A 12,688-nucleotide genomic window follows, 5' to 3' on the forward strand; every position below is an offset into this window, starting at 1 on the left:
TTAATCCAAATAAAAATACAAGCATAAGGTCATAAAATTACAGATATCCTTAAATGAACAAAATGAACATACTTTTAGTGAACAGATACACCACGGAGGTGATTTAGTTCATGAGCCAGATCTGAATTCTGTGTATACATGACAGCAACATTACGGCTGAAGGATACCAACAGACAGACAACACTAAGATTTGATCTATACCTTAGGAAGCTTTAGGTATGCTGTTCCTTTTATTTCTGTACCTGTATGAACCAACTAAGAGTGCTAGCTAGACTAGATGTTTAAATAAAGTCTTGTTATACTGTTGTCTCCTGTATAATCTGAAGACAGAGAAATTTCAAAGTAGTGGTAAATCTGATTCGCACACATGCTGCAATTCTTAAAACCTAGATATTGGGTCACTTTCACAGTTCTTAAGTTCACAGTACAATTTTCTTGAATCAGCAGAAAAGGACAGAAAAATTGCACATTACCCAAGTACAAAGGAACACTCCACAAACTCTTGATGCCCTGCTGTAAGGTAGAAAAAGCAAAATGGATTCCACAGCAGGGCTTTCTTCTTACTTACATCTATGAAGAAGTGACTGCTGTTTTCCTTTCAAAAGGCTAATTGGAGCATATATTTTTTTTACATCTCTGGAGACTGGGAATAGCAGAGAATCAGGGCAGGAATTACAGGTCATTGCAGAAGACTGTCTTCTATTATCTCTGCTTACGTGGTGTTCATTTTTATTAGAATTGTGCTTAGTGACTACAGGTGCTTAATGCCATTACATGATTAAAAATCCCTGGACATTTATCATCTTTAAAACTCTAGCTGTTAAAACTTTGTCCAAGATATCTGCATTATTTTTTCCTTATTGAAAAAAATCAAGGTTTTACTGCTGATGCTTGAAACATGTAGCAAACATCTGAATGGCTAATAAAACAAAAAAAAGAAATCCAGAAAATATCATTATTTTGAAACAAAATCTCTTGATATTTAAGGACCTGGCTCATTAGTTTTGTATTTTGCTCAGACTTGACAACATAGAAACAGAGAAAAGACTGAAACCTAGTAGGCTGTATGCCTTGCAAAATCTAGGCAACCTACCTTTTGTTATTTTTGTTCTCTTAAAGTCTTCTAAAAATGTTTCTAAAACAGCAAAAAATACATGAGTCTATAGTTTCCTGCTTAGCCATCTGTGCTTTCTGAGTAGTTGCACCTTTCAGTGTTATATTGAACAATAGCCTACATTCACCTTTCCTGAAAAATCTGCAGGAGCAGGCAAAATACAGACATAACTCTCTGCAGTCATCCACAACATGATGTCAAATTTCCATTTTAACCTCATTTCAAATCTTAGCTAAAAGAATATATCTTTTTTTTTCCCCCTCTGGTTTAAATTGACTGCTACTACCTAACCCTGGCAATAGAGCTTTTACAAAGGATGATATATAAAGCGGAACTCTGCAGTAAATCACTATTAACATTATGAATGATGAATGACGAAAACTATTTGAAATAACTTTCTTAAATCACCTGGATTATAACCATACTACCCTTTCCTTCATATATTCTTCTAAAAACAAAGCTTCCAAACCCAATTTATTCTCTTGAATGATAGAGAAACACAACATTAATTATTCTACCCCTCTATACTGGACTTAATGCCACAAATATCAACAATCAAGACTGGTTACTATTGCTTACTTTGTAAAATGGTTGAACAACAATTTATTTTCGAAGACAAGTTTACTCTTACTGATTTTTAACTTGTTTCATGTACTGTTTTTGTTAATTTTATTTATGTTAATCTGAGCTATTCTTGTACAGGTGAATGGAATAGACATGGTTTGTTTGGATGTTTCTCATCTAACATTTCTTCCAATCAAATGAAAAGATCTCTGAGGATACTTTTTGTTTCAGTCAAAATTACAATACACGTTGATTATTTAAAATCTACTTCAGAGAGGCTATAAAAATACAGTACATTTGAAAAAAAGACAACTACTGCTTTATTTCAAGTCAAAGGTAAACTCCAACAGATATCACTAGATATGCCATAGCATGATTCCTGGGGTCAAAGTAATGGTCAGCTTGATTTCTCTGTGGCTTACAGGAAGCAAAAGGTTTACTAACAGCTTCAAGAAACCCTGCTGAACTAACCACTGCAGTATATAAACTTGTTTGACAGTAATACATTAAAAAAAAAAAATTGGGTATTCATTTCTTGTTTTAGTTTCACAGATCTATAGTAGATTTAAAAAAAAATCAGGGTCTAAGTCTTTAGGAGACATTAATTAGTATTTTTTATGGATATTAACAAATAACTATGATAATACCTATTTCTAAGGCACAAAGCACTTAAAATGAATGTTGTTCACACAGTCTGGCTTTATCAGTGTTTGGCTCCACTTCCATTATCAGCAGACCCACTCTGCACTCACTCATGACTCTGGCAGCATGACAGTAGCCAAGTGTCTGTATTGGGCTAAGTGCTTCATAAGTACAAAGAAAAACTGTTTCTAATGCAGGTCGGAGGTACATGCAAAATGCAAATGCAAAAGACAGTAAGATGTAAGGAGATTGAACAGGAAATCCAGTATGTGACAAAATGGAACAGATGTCAACAAGTGATAGTGAGGGAGGACTTGTACTATCTGCATATGTACCAGTGAAATACTATAGTGAGAAAAAGTGTAGAGAAAAGTTTTTATTGCCTTCATTGTTTACTGTTATAAATTATGTGTCTATATATATATACACAGATATGTATGCATATTTACTGTATATATGTATATTTATATATATGTGTATTTATATATATGTATATGATAGCACACTGAGGCTAATTCAAGAAATTACTCACTAAGAAGCTAAATGGAAATTACCACAAAATATTTAGATTCAAAATCTCAGGGTACCAAAGAAGAATCAGTTTACTTTAAATCAGTTACCTTACACATCTTGTTAATATAGAGGAAATTCTATTCATTTATTTATTCTTCTCATCTTATTTGAAAGTAGAAATGCAAAGTATTTGGAAAAATTAACCTTATTTCTGCTCCTAAAGGAAAGCTATGGTGACTATATCAAATGGACATGCTTCAGTGAGGCAGCTAGTGAAAAATACCTAAGAAGAAGTCAGTGCAGGTATCCTGGAAATCATATATACAAGCAATACCTTAATGTTCTACACTTTCAACAGACAAATACAGAACTGAAAAAAAAGACTAGAAAAATTACATAGAAAGTTTTAAGATGATACTTCAGTTACACCTATTACTTTCCAAATTTCAATATAAAATTGTTAATATTAATGTATTAATTAAATTGTTAATATTTTAAATTTAATTAAAATTATTTTAATAGTGTCTTGTACAAATCCCAGCAGTACTTAATGAGTTCATGTAAGAAGGCCTTCAGTTGCAAAGAAATTCCTACTTAAATCGCCAAAATTCCTACTTAAATAGCCAAAAAATTATTCTTTGTTTTCAAATCTGTATCTAGATTTAAAGCTTTGAAAGACCTTTGGCAAAGACCTTCAGGAAAAGTTACTAAGGAACATTAATCAAGGGTTAGGAGACAAAGGATTGTAATGAATTAAAATCTGACTAGAAAACAAAAAGAGGAAACAAAAAGAGAAAACAAACAGCCTGTGACCCTTTGCAAAAATATCCAAAAAACAATAGTAAGGTACCTTGATGCTACACTTACTATTTTAGTATATTTACTTCAGTTTTGAAAGGGAAGCAATTCACACAGGAAAATAACAAAAAATTAGGGACGAGTTAAAACTCATCAATTAAAAATCATAAGAGAGACGGAAGAGACAATTATCTTCTGAATTTTACCTCTGCCAAGAGCCACAGTAAAAGTATACAAAACAAATCTAAGCTAGGGAAAATTTAAAATTTTCCCTCCTTTATGCTATATCAGTGAGAACATGCTATTAAACTTCAAGATATTCCATGAAATTTGCAACTGTCCCATTTTATAATAGTAAATGAAAGCACTGTGCTCTCATGGATAAGTGATAGAGGCTATGCTCAGATTTTAGAAAAACTCAAAGTGGGAATTCATCTTTAAATGATAAAAATTTATATAATTAATGTTAAGAATCTTGGTAGAATCTAAATTGTCAGGATTCACATCTTAAACCAAGGTCATACTGTCTAGGATTAGGATCTTCTTAGGGATTTTATTTACTATACAGATCCTGACAACCAACCATCAAAAAAAGGCCACTGGATATTTTGATCCATCACTTCAGTATTACTATATAATGTCTTCTGAAAAGGAATACTGCAGAAATAAACCAGACTGTGTATGACAGCAATTGGTTAGCTCTGATTTCTAACTATCCAAATTTATGGTGGACTGTTCTGTACTTAGGATCCAGAATAATAAAACCTCAAACAGCAATTTTCCCTTTTTGCATTGAGTTTTGCAGCAGAGAAAGCTTAACTCTCCAAACCCCTCTCAAAGTTTATTATTGGTGCTTATTTGGCTAGGTATCAAGAGAAATTAGTGAGTTAGAATTGCAGAGATCGGTTAAGAGCTTTTGATTTTAGGGCAGAACCAGTTATTGCCGAGCATACTGCTCCAGATCTGACAAGAGGGTTAAGTGGCTTGATTCATATTTGCATTCATACATCACTCAGAGACAAAAAGATAAATAGTAGAGATTGACTAGCTGAGACAGGGAAGGAGAAAGGATATGTGTGTCTCACAAGCTTTTAAGCTGCACACCAAAGGAAGCAAATTCCTGGTGTGTGGACACATAAGCACAAGCAGCATAAAGATTGTCCTTCTGCTTTTTTAGGCTCATTGCTATTCTTGGGGCTTCACAGGTCTGTTTCTCATTAACTCTGACAGAGATGTACAGACACTTTTCATCACACATGACTTCTAATATGAAAAAATTTCTATGTATGAAAATTGCTAGTTATGCAATTAATTGATCATTTTTACCTCAGTCCCTTTGAAAATGATGCATAATATACCTGTTAAATTAAGGATTGATTTTGAGATGGAGGGAGGGAATGTAAAGCAGAATTAATTGTATTTTAAAATGTTAAAAGTATATTCAACTAATTGCATGGGTCTTTTAATTTTTATTTATTAAGAATGTTTCTCATCAAATAATAATTTTGTTTCTTACATTGTGATTATTTTCTAACCCATTTGTCAGCACAGCAGAGGTGTTAACTGCAAACTACACAATTTTTCCTTCTCTTTAAAAAAGAAGCCCCATTACTACCCAACTAAACCTATCAATCAGATTTTTTTTCTTATTCCAGGCAAGATCTATTTCAAGTTTTTCTCTGCACTGTAAGTATGAATACAAAATTTTGCACGGCTTGAGAGAAAGACTCCATTTAATCAAAGTTCTTCAAGAAGACATAGTGCATTTTTTTGCTTCCTTATCATTTATCCTGTACCTTATGTCTGGCACTCTAGAAGGCAAATATTTTTTAGAGCTTCTAAAACACCTCAGGCTGTGCCTACGGCTACAGATATGTAACCATATGGTTCCTTAATTACTTAAATCACTATGCAAAGCCTATGTGCTAATGTTCAAGATACATTTCACTCTGGTGTTAGCCCAAGGGGACTCATCTGATAGACCTCATCATTTTGGCATTCCTTGTTTTTCTTGTGTAGCATTTTCTTTGAAACTCTCTTAAAATGTAAGGGTCGTTTCTCAGACAGATACCTACTGACTAAAAACTGTGGGGTTCTCTTGCTTGAAAACCTCTCTGTATGGTTATTGCTTACTCTACATGCCTGAATTTTTTCCTTTTGGAAGTTTTGCAGGTGATATAAATCTGGCAAGAGTGGAAGATTGTGTTACCTTTCAAAATTACTTTGATAGGCTTGGAGAAATGGACCAAAAGGAACCCCATTAAGTTCAGCAAAGGAAATATCAAGTCCTGAATCTTCACAGCAGCAACCTTTAGCAAAGCAAAGGCTGGGGAGTAACTGGCTAGAAAGCAGCTCTGCAGAGCCTGGAGGGTTCTAATGAGCAATCAGCTGAATATGAGACAGCAATGTGCCCTGCTGGCAACGAAGGACAACATCACTCTGCGCTGCAGTAGGAAGAACGCTCCAGGCCAGTCCTGCTCTCTGCTCAGCACTGGTGAGACGTGCCTGGAGCACTGGGTCCAAGTGCAGAACTCCCCAGTACAAGCTACATGGGCATACTGGAATGAGTTCTAACGAAGGTGATGAATGATTAAGCGATTGGAGCATTGAATATATGAGGAGAGGCTGAGAGAAATGTTCATCCTGGAGAAGAAAATGCTTACCAGGATCTTATCCATCTGTAGGGATTACATGCATTTATCTGAGTAAAGAAGTCAGAGCCAGACTCCTTTCAGTGGGGGCCACTGACAGGACAAGAGGCAACGGGCACAAACTAAACCACAGAAAACTCCATTTAAACATAAGAAAAAGTGTTTTTTATGGTGAGTGTGATCGAACGCTAGAGAAAGTTGCCCAAGGAGGCTATGAAGTTTCCATCACTGGAGATTTTCATAACTTGACTAGATACAATCCTGAGCAATGTGCTATAGCTGACCCTGCTCTGCAGGGGCTGGGACTACAGACCTTGGGAGATGCCTTCCAGGCTCAACTACTATGAGATTGCTGGATTTCTTTGATCTTGACCCCTGAAATATGAGTGGAAAACAAATTACACAGCCTCTACCTGGTGAAAGAATGAAAATACATTAATCTCTCATAAAGAAACAAGAAGACTTACTGAATTTCATTAAAAAGAATAAAAACAAACATTCTTACTTTATTTTGAATAGATGAAAGATTTTGACCTTGGCCACATAGTACATTACAGTTTTGGTGCAACCCCAAGGAGATGCTTTTTCTTGTATTTTTCAAGAACAATCAGAGAATATTCACCTTTATATATGCCATTGTATCCTCCATGGACTTCTCCAGCACTGGAGATTTCTTCAACATGAGCCCCTTGGTCAGATGTAAAGTATACAAGACTTTTGTCACTCAGATTATGCTTCTCCAGCACATCCAGAACCTGCCCTAAGTGAAAAAAAAAAAAAAAAAAAAAAAAAAAAAGGACAGCTTTAAGAATCACAGAATGAACTAGGTTGGAAAAGACCTTTGAGATCATCAAGTCCAACCTATGACCTAACCTAACACTTCCTCATCAACTAAACCATGGCACTAAGTACCATTTCCAGTCTGTTTTTTAAATACATCCAAGGATGGTGACTCCACCATCTCCCTGGCCAGACAATTTCAGTACCCAATCACTCCTTCAGTGAAAAAAATTTTACTGATGTCTAACCTAAACTGGTTGCCCTGGCACAGCTTAAGACTGTGTTCTCTTGTTCTGTCAGCTGTTGCCTGGAAAAAGAGACCAACCCCACCTGACCACAACCACCGTTCAGGGAGTTGTAGAGAGTGATAAGGTCACCCCTGAGTCTCCTGTTTTACAGGCTAAACATCCCCAGCTCCCTCAGCTGTTCTTCACAGGGCTTTGGTTCCAAGCCCCTCACCAGCCTTGTTGCCTTCCGCTGGATGCTGGGGACTTTAAATGGCTTTTTCATTAGCCTTGGCACATATAAATATGTGTGTCCTTATGCCTTTTTGAGACCACTTTTCACATAAACTCTCTTATACTCAGCTAATGGCACATGCAGCACACAGTAGGGCCCAACCGCACAGGCCTTGTAGCAATTGGGACCATGACTCAGTTGCTGCAGGGTTTCTTGAAGTACAGTATGACAGGATTTGTGCACATCAGAGAGAAGGGCTAATCCACAAAGAGCAAGTGACTTTTGGAAGCAGTTGGTCTCAATCAAGGAAATCCCTTAGCAAGAAGATTCAAGCCACTGAGGATATTTAGTAACACTGAGGAAAGAGTCAGCATGCAGAGTAGATCTCACAGTTTGGGGGTAAAGCCTTGCTGCCTAGCAACCTATAGAGACAGCATGGCAAAAATCTCAGTGTGAGTGTTAGAGTAAGACAAAAAAAAAAAGAGTACGAGAATACATGTAGCAAATTTAAAGTATGTGTGGTTTCATTATCAAACCTAATAATTAGCCCTTAATATCTCATCATATGGAAAAACATCAACTAAACTCAAAATGCACATGGTAATAAACAAACCCAGGTGCACACATTTAAAAGAAGTATCCACAGGGATATATCTTATAACTCTTAGGCACCATGGGCTCATGTTTCATTTTCACAAAGGGCTCCTCACACTACTTTGGCACTGTGGAGGGCCTTGCAGTTATATAAATTACACTGAAACCTATTTAGGCTGAATTCTTTAAAAGGTGTTTCTGTATGAATTAGAGAGAAGCTTCTCCTTGTAACTTGCTCCAGTGAATTTTATACTGATTAGGACCTAAAATTATTGGTCCTGGCAAATGACCAAAGCTTAAGAATATAATTCTTCACATCAGCCTGACAATGAACCTGTCCTTTAGGGATCTCAGAACATATAAAGATAATTCTGTCTTCACAACCATTTTATCTTTATTCTTTTACTTAAGAAGACATTTACAAGAATGGCCCAATTTGAATGTTAATTTTGATTTGCTAACCTGACCACCAAGAATTAATTCATCATCTGATGCCCAATTATTGTGTCAAAGAGTATGAAATACAGAGCCTTCTAAACGGTTTTCAGATCGCTGTTTCTGTTGTTATGCTCTTTTTCTAGATAAGGAGTAACTACCTTACTTTATTGCTACTATTTCTAGTTGCCTCTTAATGCTATATCATTTTAAAACTGTATTTTTAAAATGTTTGACTGTCTTAATTTTTCAAATGACTGGATCAAGAATAAAGAACATCAGCTGCTAAATTTAAGTAGATACCTGTTGGTCTTCCTTGTAAAGCAGGAGCAAAGAAGAAATATAAGAGTAGGAGAATTTGTTTATGTAAATTTTGAAGCCTTGTGGGAGTTGAAATTTCCCAACAGAGCTGAGAAAATCTGTTACAAAGGCTGACATTTTAAAGCTGGTGGGTTGCGGGAAAATCATGCAGATCCATCTGACAAACCATGCACTTGCTGCATGAGGTGGATGGACTTAGTGCCAGAAAAGAATGAGGCAATTTCCCATTGGCTTCTGAAACTGGAGAATGTACTTGCTAAGTGATTACAGTATCTCTTGGAAATGCGCCAGTGATGATAAAAACATAGAGTACAAAGATAAATTAGTAAATTATATGTAGGTATACAGCCTACATGACCTTCAGAGTTCCCTTTCAACCTACATCAAGCTATGATTTTATGATACAATGACAATAAATAGTATTGTGCAAAGAAATATATGTGCAGTGATGTGCAAAACCATATTTTTTTTTTACATACATCATGTTCATGATGAAATTGAACTTTCAAATTAATCTTATATATAAACCAAAATGAAAATAAAATGAGAATGGCACTCAGTATATAACATTAAATGATCTCCGGTGATCAAATGCATTGGTAATCTGTCAATAATGACCACTTTGATTTCCCAACTAATTTGGGAAGATATGAGAAGCAATGAAAATTGTCTCGCTATCACAGATAATTAAACTAAAAATTAAAAATTAATATTAAAATTAAATGTAAGACATTATAATGAATTTTTAATGAGGTTGAGTAACTTGGCTTGCTCTGAAAAAAATATTAAATTCTGACACTCAAACACGTCCCATGTTAGAAAAAACCCAGCCATATAAAATGTATAAAAATTCTCATCCATTGTTAAACTCAATGGTAAAACTTCTATTTCCTTCAAAAGGATTTTGAAACACAGAGGATTGCCTACATTAGGTTTAACTAAGGAATGCTAAAATGACTATTAATCTTAGCAGCAACATCCATATAACTATTTGTCCATCTGTACTGTTTTTCAATACAGATGGACTAATAATGGTAATTCAAAAACCAGTATTGTCAGAGTATGGCAGTCACAACACACTCACAAGCAAATCTTCCATTTCTATTTTGATCTTGAACACTGGCACCTACTAGAATGAAAACTGTAAATAAACAGCAAAGTGTGTGCTACCAGGAGATAAGACACATTTAAGTGCATTTGAATCATATGACTCCCATTAACACAAGAAAGAGTTTAAATTAAAATACCTTGCTTGAAAGCCACATTATAAAAAAATAACTGCTGTACTGATCTATGAGGATGGTACCAGTTTTTTTTTTTTTCTGATTTGAATAGAACATATTTGGAAAGACAACATTTCCGAATATCCAAATCAATCTAGCTGATGAAGCTCCATAATTTCTGCATCTATTTAGCAACTAGAATTTCAGATCAAGCTACTCCTACCACTGCCATTATAGGAATATATTCTGCAATGTAGGTGACTAACATTGTAGCAGACAAAGGCATTAGATCATTGGACATTTTTCTTACATTTATATATTTTTAAGATACAAAACAGATTGAGGACTGCATTAAGATGCTACTTATTTTAATTAGTACATCAGTGTTCCAAAATTTAAATGAAGCTTCTTGTGAAAGTGAGTGGTCTCTGTATTCTGCTTTCCATTCTTGCTTCAAGCTGTGTAAAATTATGAAGAATTGTTTCATTCTGAATGTGAAAATGCTAATTTCAGTGGAGTGATAGCCACATGAAAATGAGAAGAGCAATTGACTCTGTTCTTTGGAAAGAAACACAGCGCCATGCCGCTTATCAACTTCTCTTGCACAGCCTGAATGGAAGCTGAACCAGCCTTGCTAATGATGATCATAATTACTGAGTTTTGACTCATGTAAAGCTCCTACTGTATGCATCTACAATAAGAGATAGGGCTTATAAAAAATTACTATTCATTTGTAAACCAGGTAAAAACGCTGAAAAACAATAATGCATTTACAAACATGTTAGTGATTTGCAGAAGCGTTTCGTCCAGCAAGTATATGAACAAATGCATTTTATTCAAAAATTAGTTTACTGTCATTTCAATTCAATGGGAAAGAAATATTATTTGTATTAATTCAAAACAATTTAGAGTATTACTGAAATTGTGAATAAGAAGCTAGAGGAAATAGAATACCTGTGTGTAATCTAGGCATTAGAAAAAAATAGTCTCTCTACTTGTGACGAAAGCTTTAAAGCAATTTGCCAGATTCAAAGAAAAAACATGTTTCAGAAGGAAGGCTAAGGATCTGTATCAGGAAAAGACAGTTGACAGTAAAGGAAATTCCTATTAATGTAACACTATTTTCCAACTCCAATAAACTTTCACATGCCTCTCTTGTATCCAGAAACTTACAGCAAGATTGAGACAGATTCCAATAGATCAGCCTGGGAAAATTACCCATCACATCACTGCCTAGAAGAGGCAGTTTGATTGTGTTCGGGTTTTATTGTTTTTATTTGCTGTTCAGAATTTGCTACTGCTGCTCATGTATGGTTTTGAAAAGCATCATAAACCAGAATCACAACTTGTAGTCAGCTCCAGGCATTCACCTCTGTGTGAATTTATTCAAAGGCAAGCCTTTGAATAAATGCATAAAATCCTAAAAATTAATGCTACATGCATAAGTGTTTGGAAACCCATATTTCTCCCAGAAAGTATATTGATGCCTTTCAACTATATACCCATAGGTTTACTACATAGTAAACCTCTTGGGAGCCCCTTTCTACACTTTCCAAAGCGCTACAGCACTTTAAGGTTTTGCCACAGTTAATCATCTCTTCAGGACTCAGAGGCTAAGATTTTCACCTTATGAAAACTTAATGTTGCAGCTTCTGCATACCATCATTCACAAGCTAACAATCATTTCAATCTCTATGTTGCTTTTCTGTGATGAAGAAAAGATACTTCACTTTAATGCGCTGATCTGATCACAAAATCCACTGACTAAAACCTTTGTATTAAAACAAACTTATAACTAAGATCAAGACACCCCAATCTTAATTTTCGCTTTTGTACATTTCAGGTTATAAATATGCAAATGTTCCCATAGTATGCTCAGAGCCATCCAGTTTCCTTTGATAAATATGTAAATTAGTTTGTCTCTGCAGTGGGGAAGTAATTATCACTTTCAGACCTAGTCATTCAGTACAACACTTGAGGTAAAGATGGAAAATAATAAAACCATTGACAGCAACACAAGAAGTGGCTGCACATATGATGAACAGTACATAAACTCTGCATGCAACTTGTTTAACATTCAGAGCTACAACACAACCACTGCAGAGTGGAAATTCTGGGACAAAGCATTAGAATGTGCTATGGCGCATTATCTAGCCAGTCAACAGAACAGATCCACCTTTGAAGACAAGTGATTCTCATAAGGAGGACATTAGTATATGAACCTCAAAGGTGAGAGGGCAGTATGACTCTTTGACCAGAACAGAAAATAGATGCATAACTAATTAGAAAATGTATAAGGTTCTTCCTGCAGAAAGAAAGTAGAGTCTGCATTCAGTACAAAGCCTTGAAACAGTATGGAAACAATCCATACAACAAAATCTTCTCCAAAAGTACATAGCTGGAGTCTCAAATGTGCTAAGCTCCTGCTATGATAGGTTAGTGGGATCTTCAATGTCAACAGGAAATTCTGCCAAAAAGTAGCATCTGGTTCTGAAAAAATACATCTATATTAGTGTTTTAATTTGTAACAGGAATGCATATTTACAGTAAATCCAATCATGGACAGTTAACATATTTGTTTCCATAGCAAAGCC

At 35.2% G+C, this 12,688-nt stretch overlaps 1 protein-coding gene across 1 annotated transcript in view; it reads right to left on the reverse strand.

Annotated features, from left to right (window-relative positions):
* Positions 1-12,688, reverse strand: part of STS (steroid sulfatase) — a 97,764-nt gene that overhangs the window by 34,225 nt on the left and 50,851 nt on the right. Inside the window, exon 7 of the mRNA XM_053935502.1 lies at positions 6,905-7,042. Coding sequence (XP_053791477.1) covers positions 6,905-7,042 — 138 coding nt within the window. The remainder of the gene's footprint in view (positions 1-6,904; positions 7,043-12,688) is intronic.

The sequence above is a fragment of the Vidua chalybeata genome, chromosome 2, assembly GCF_026979565.1.
Source record: "Vidua chalybeata isolate OUT-0048 chromosome 2, bVidCha1 merged haplotype, whole genome shotgun sequence".
Classification (NCBI taxonomy): domain Eukaryota; kingdom Metazoa; phylum Chordata; class Aves; order Passeriformes; family Viduidae; genus Vidua; species Vidua chalybeata.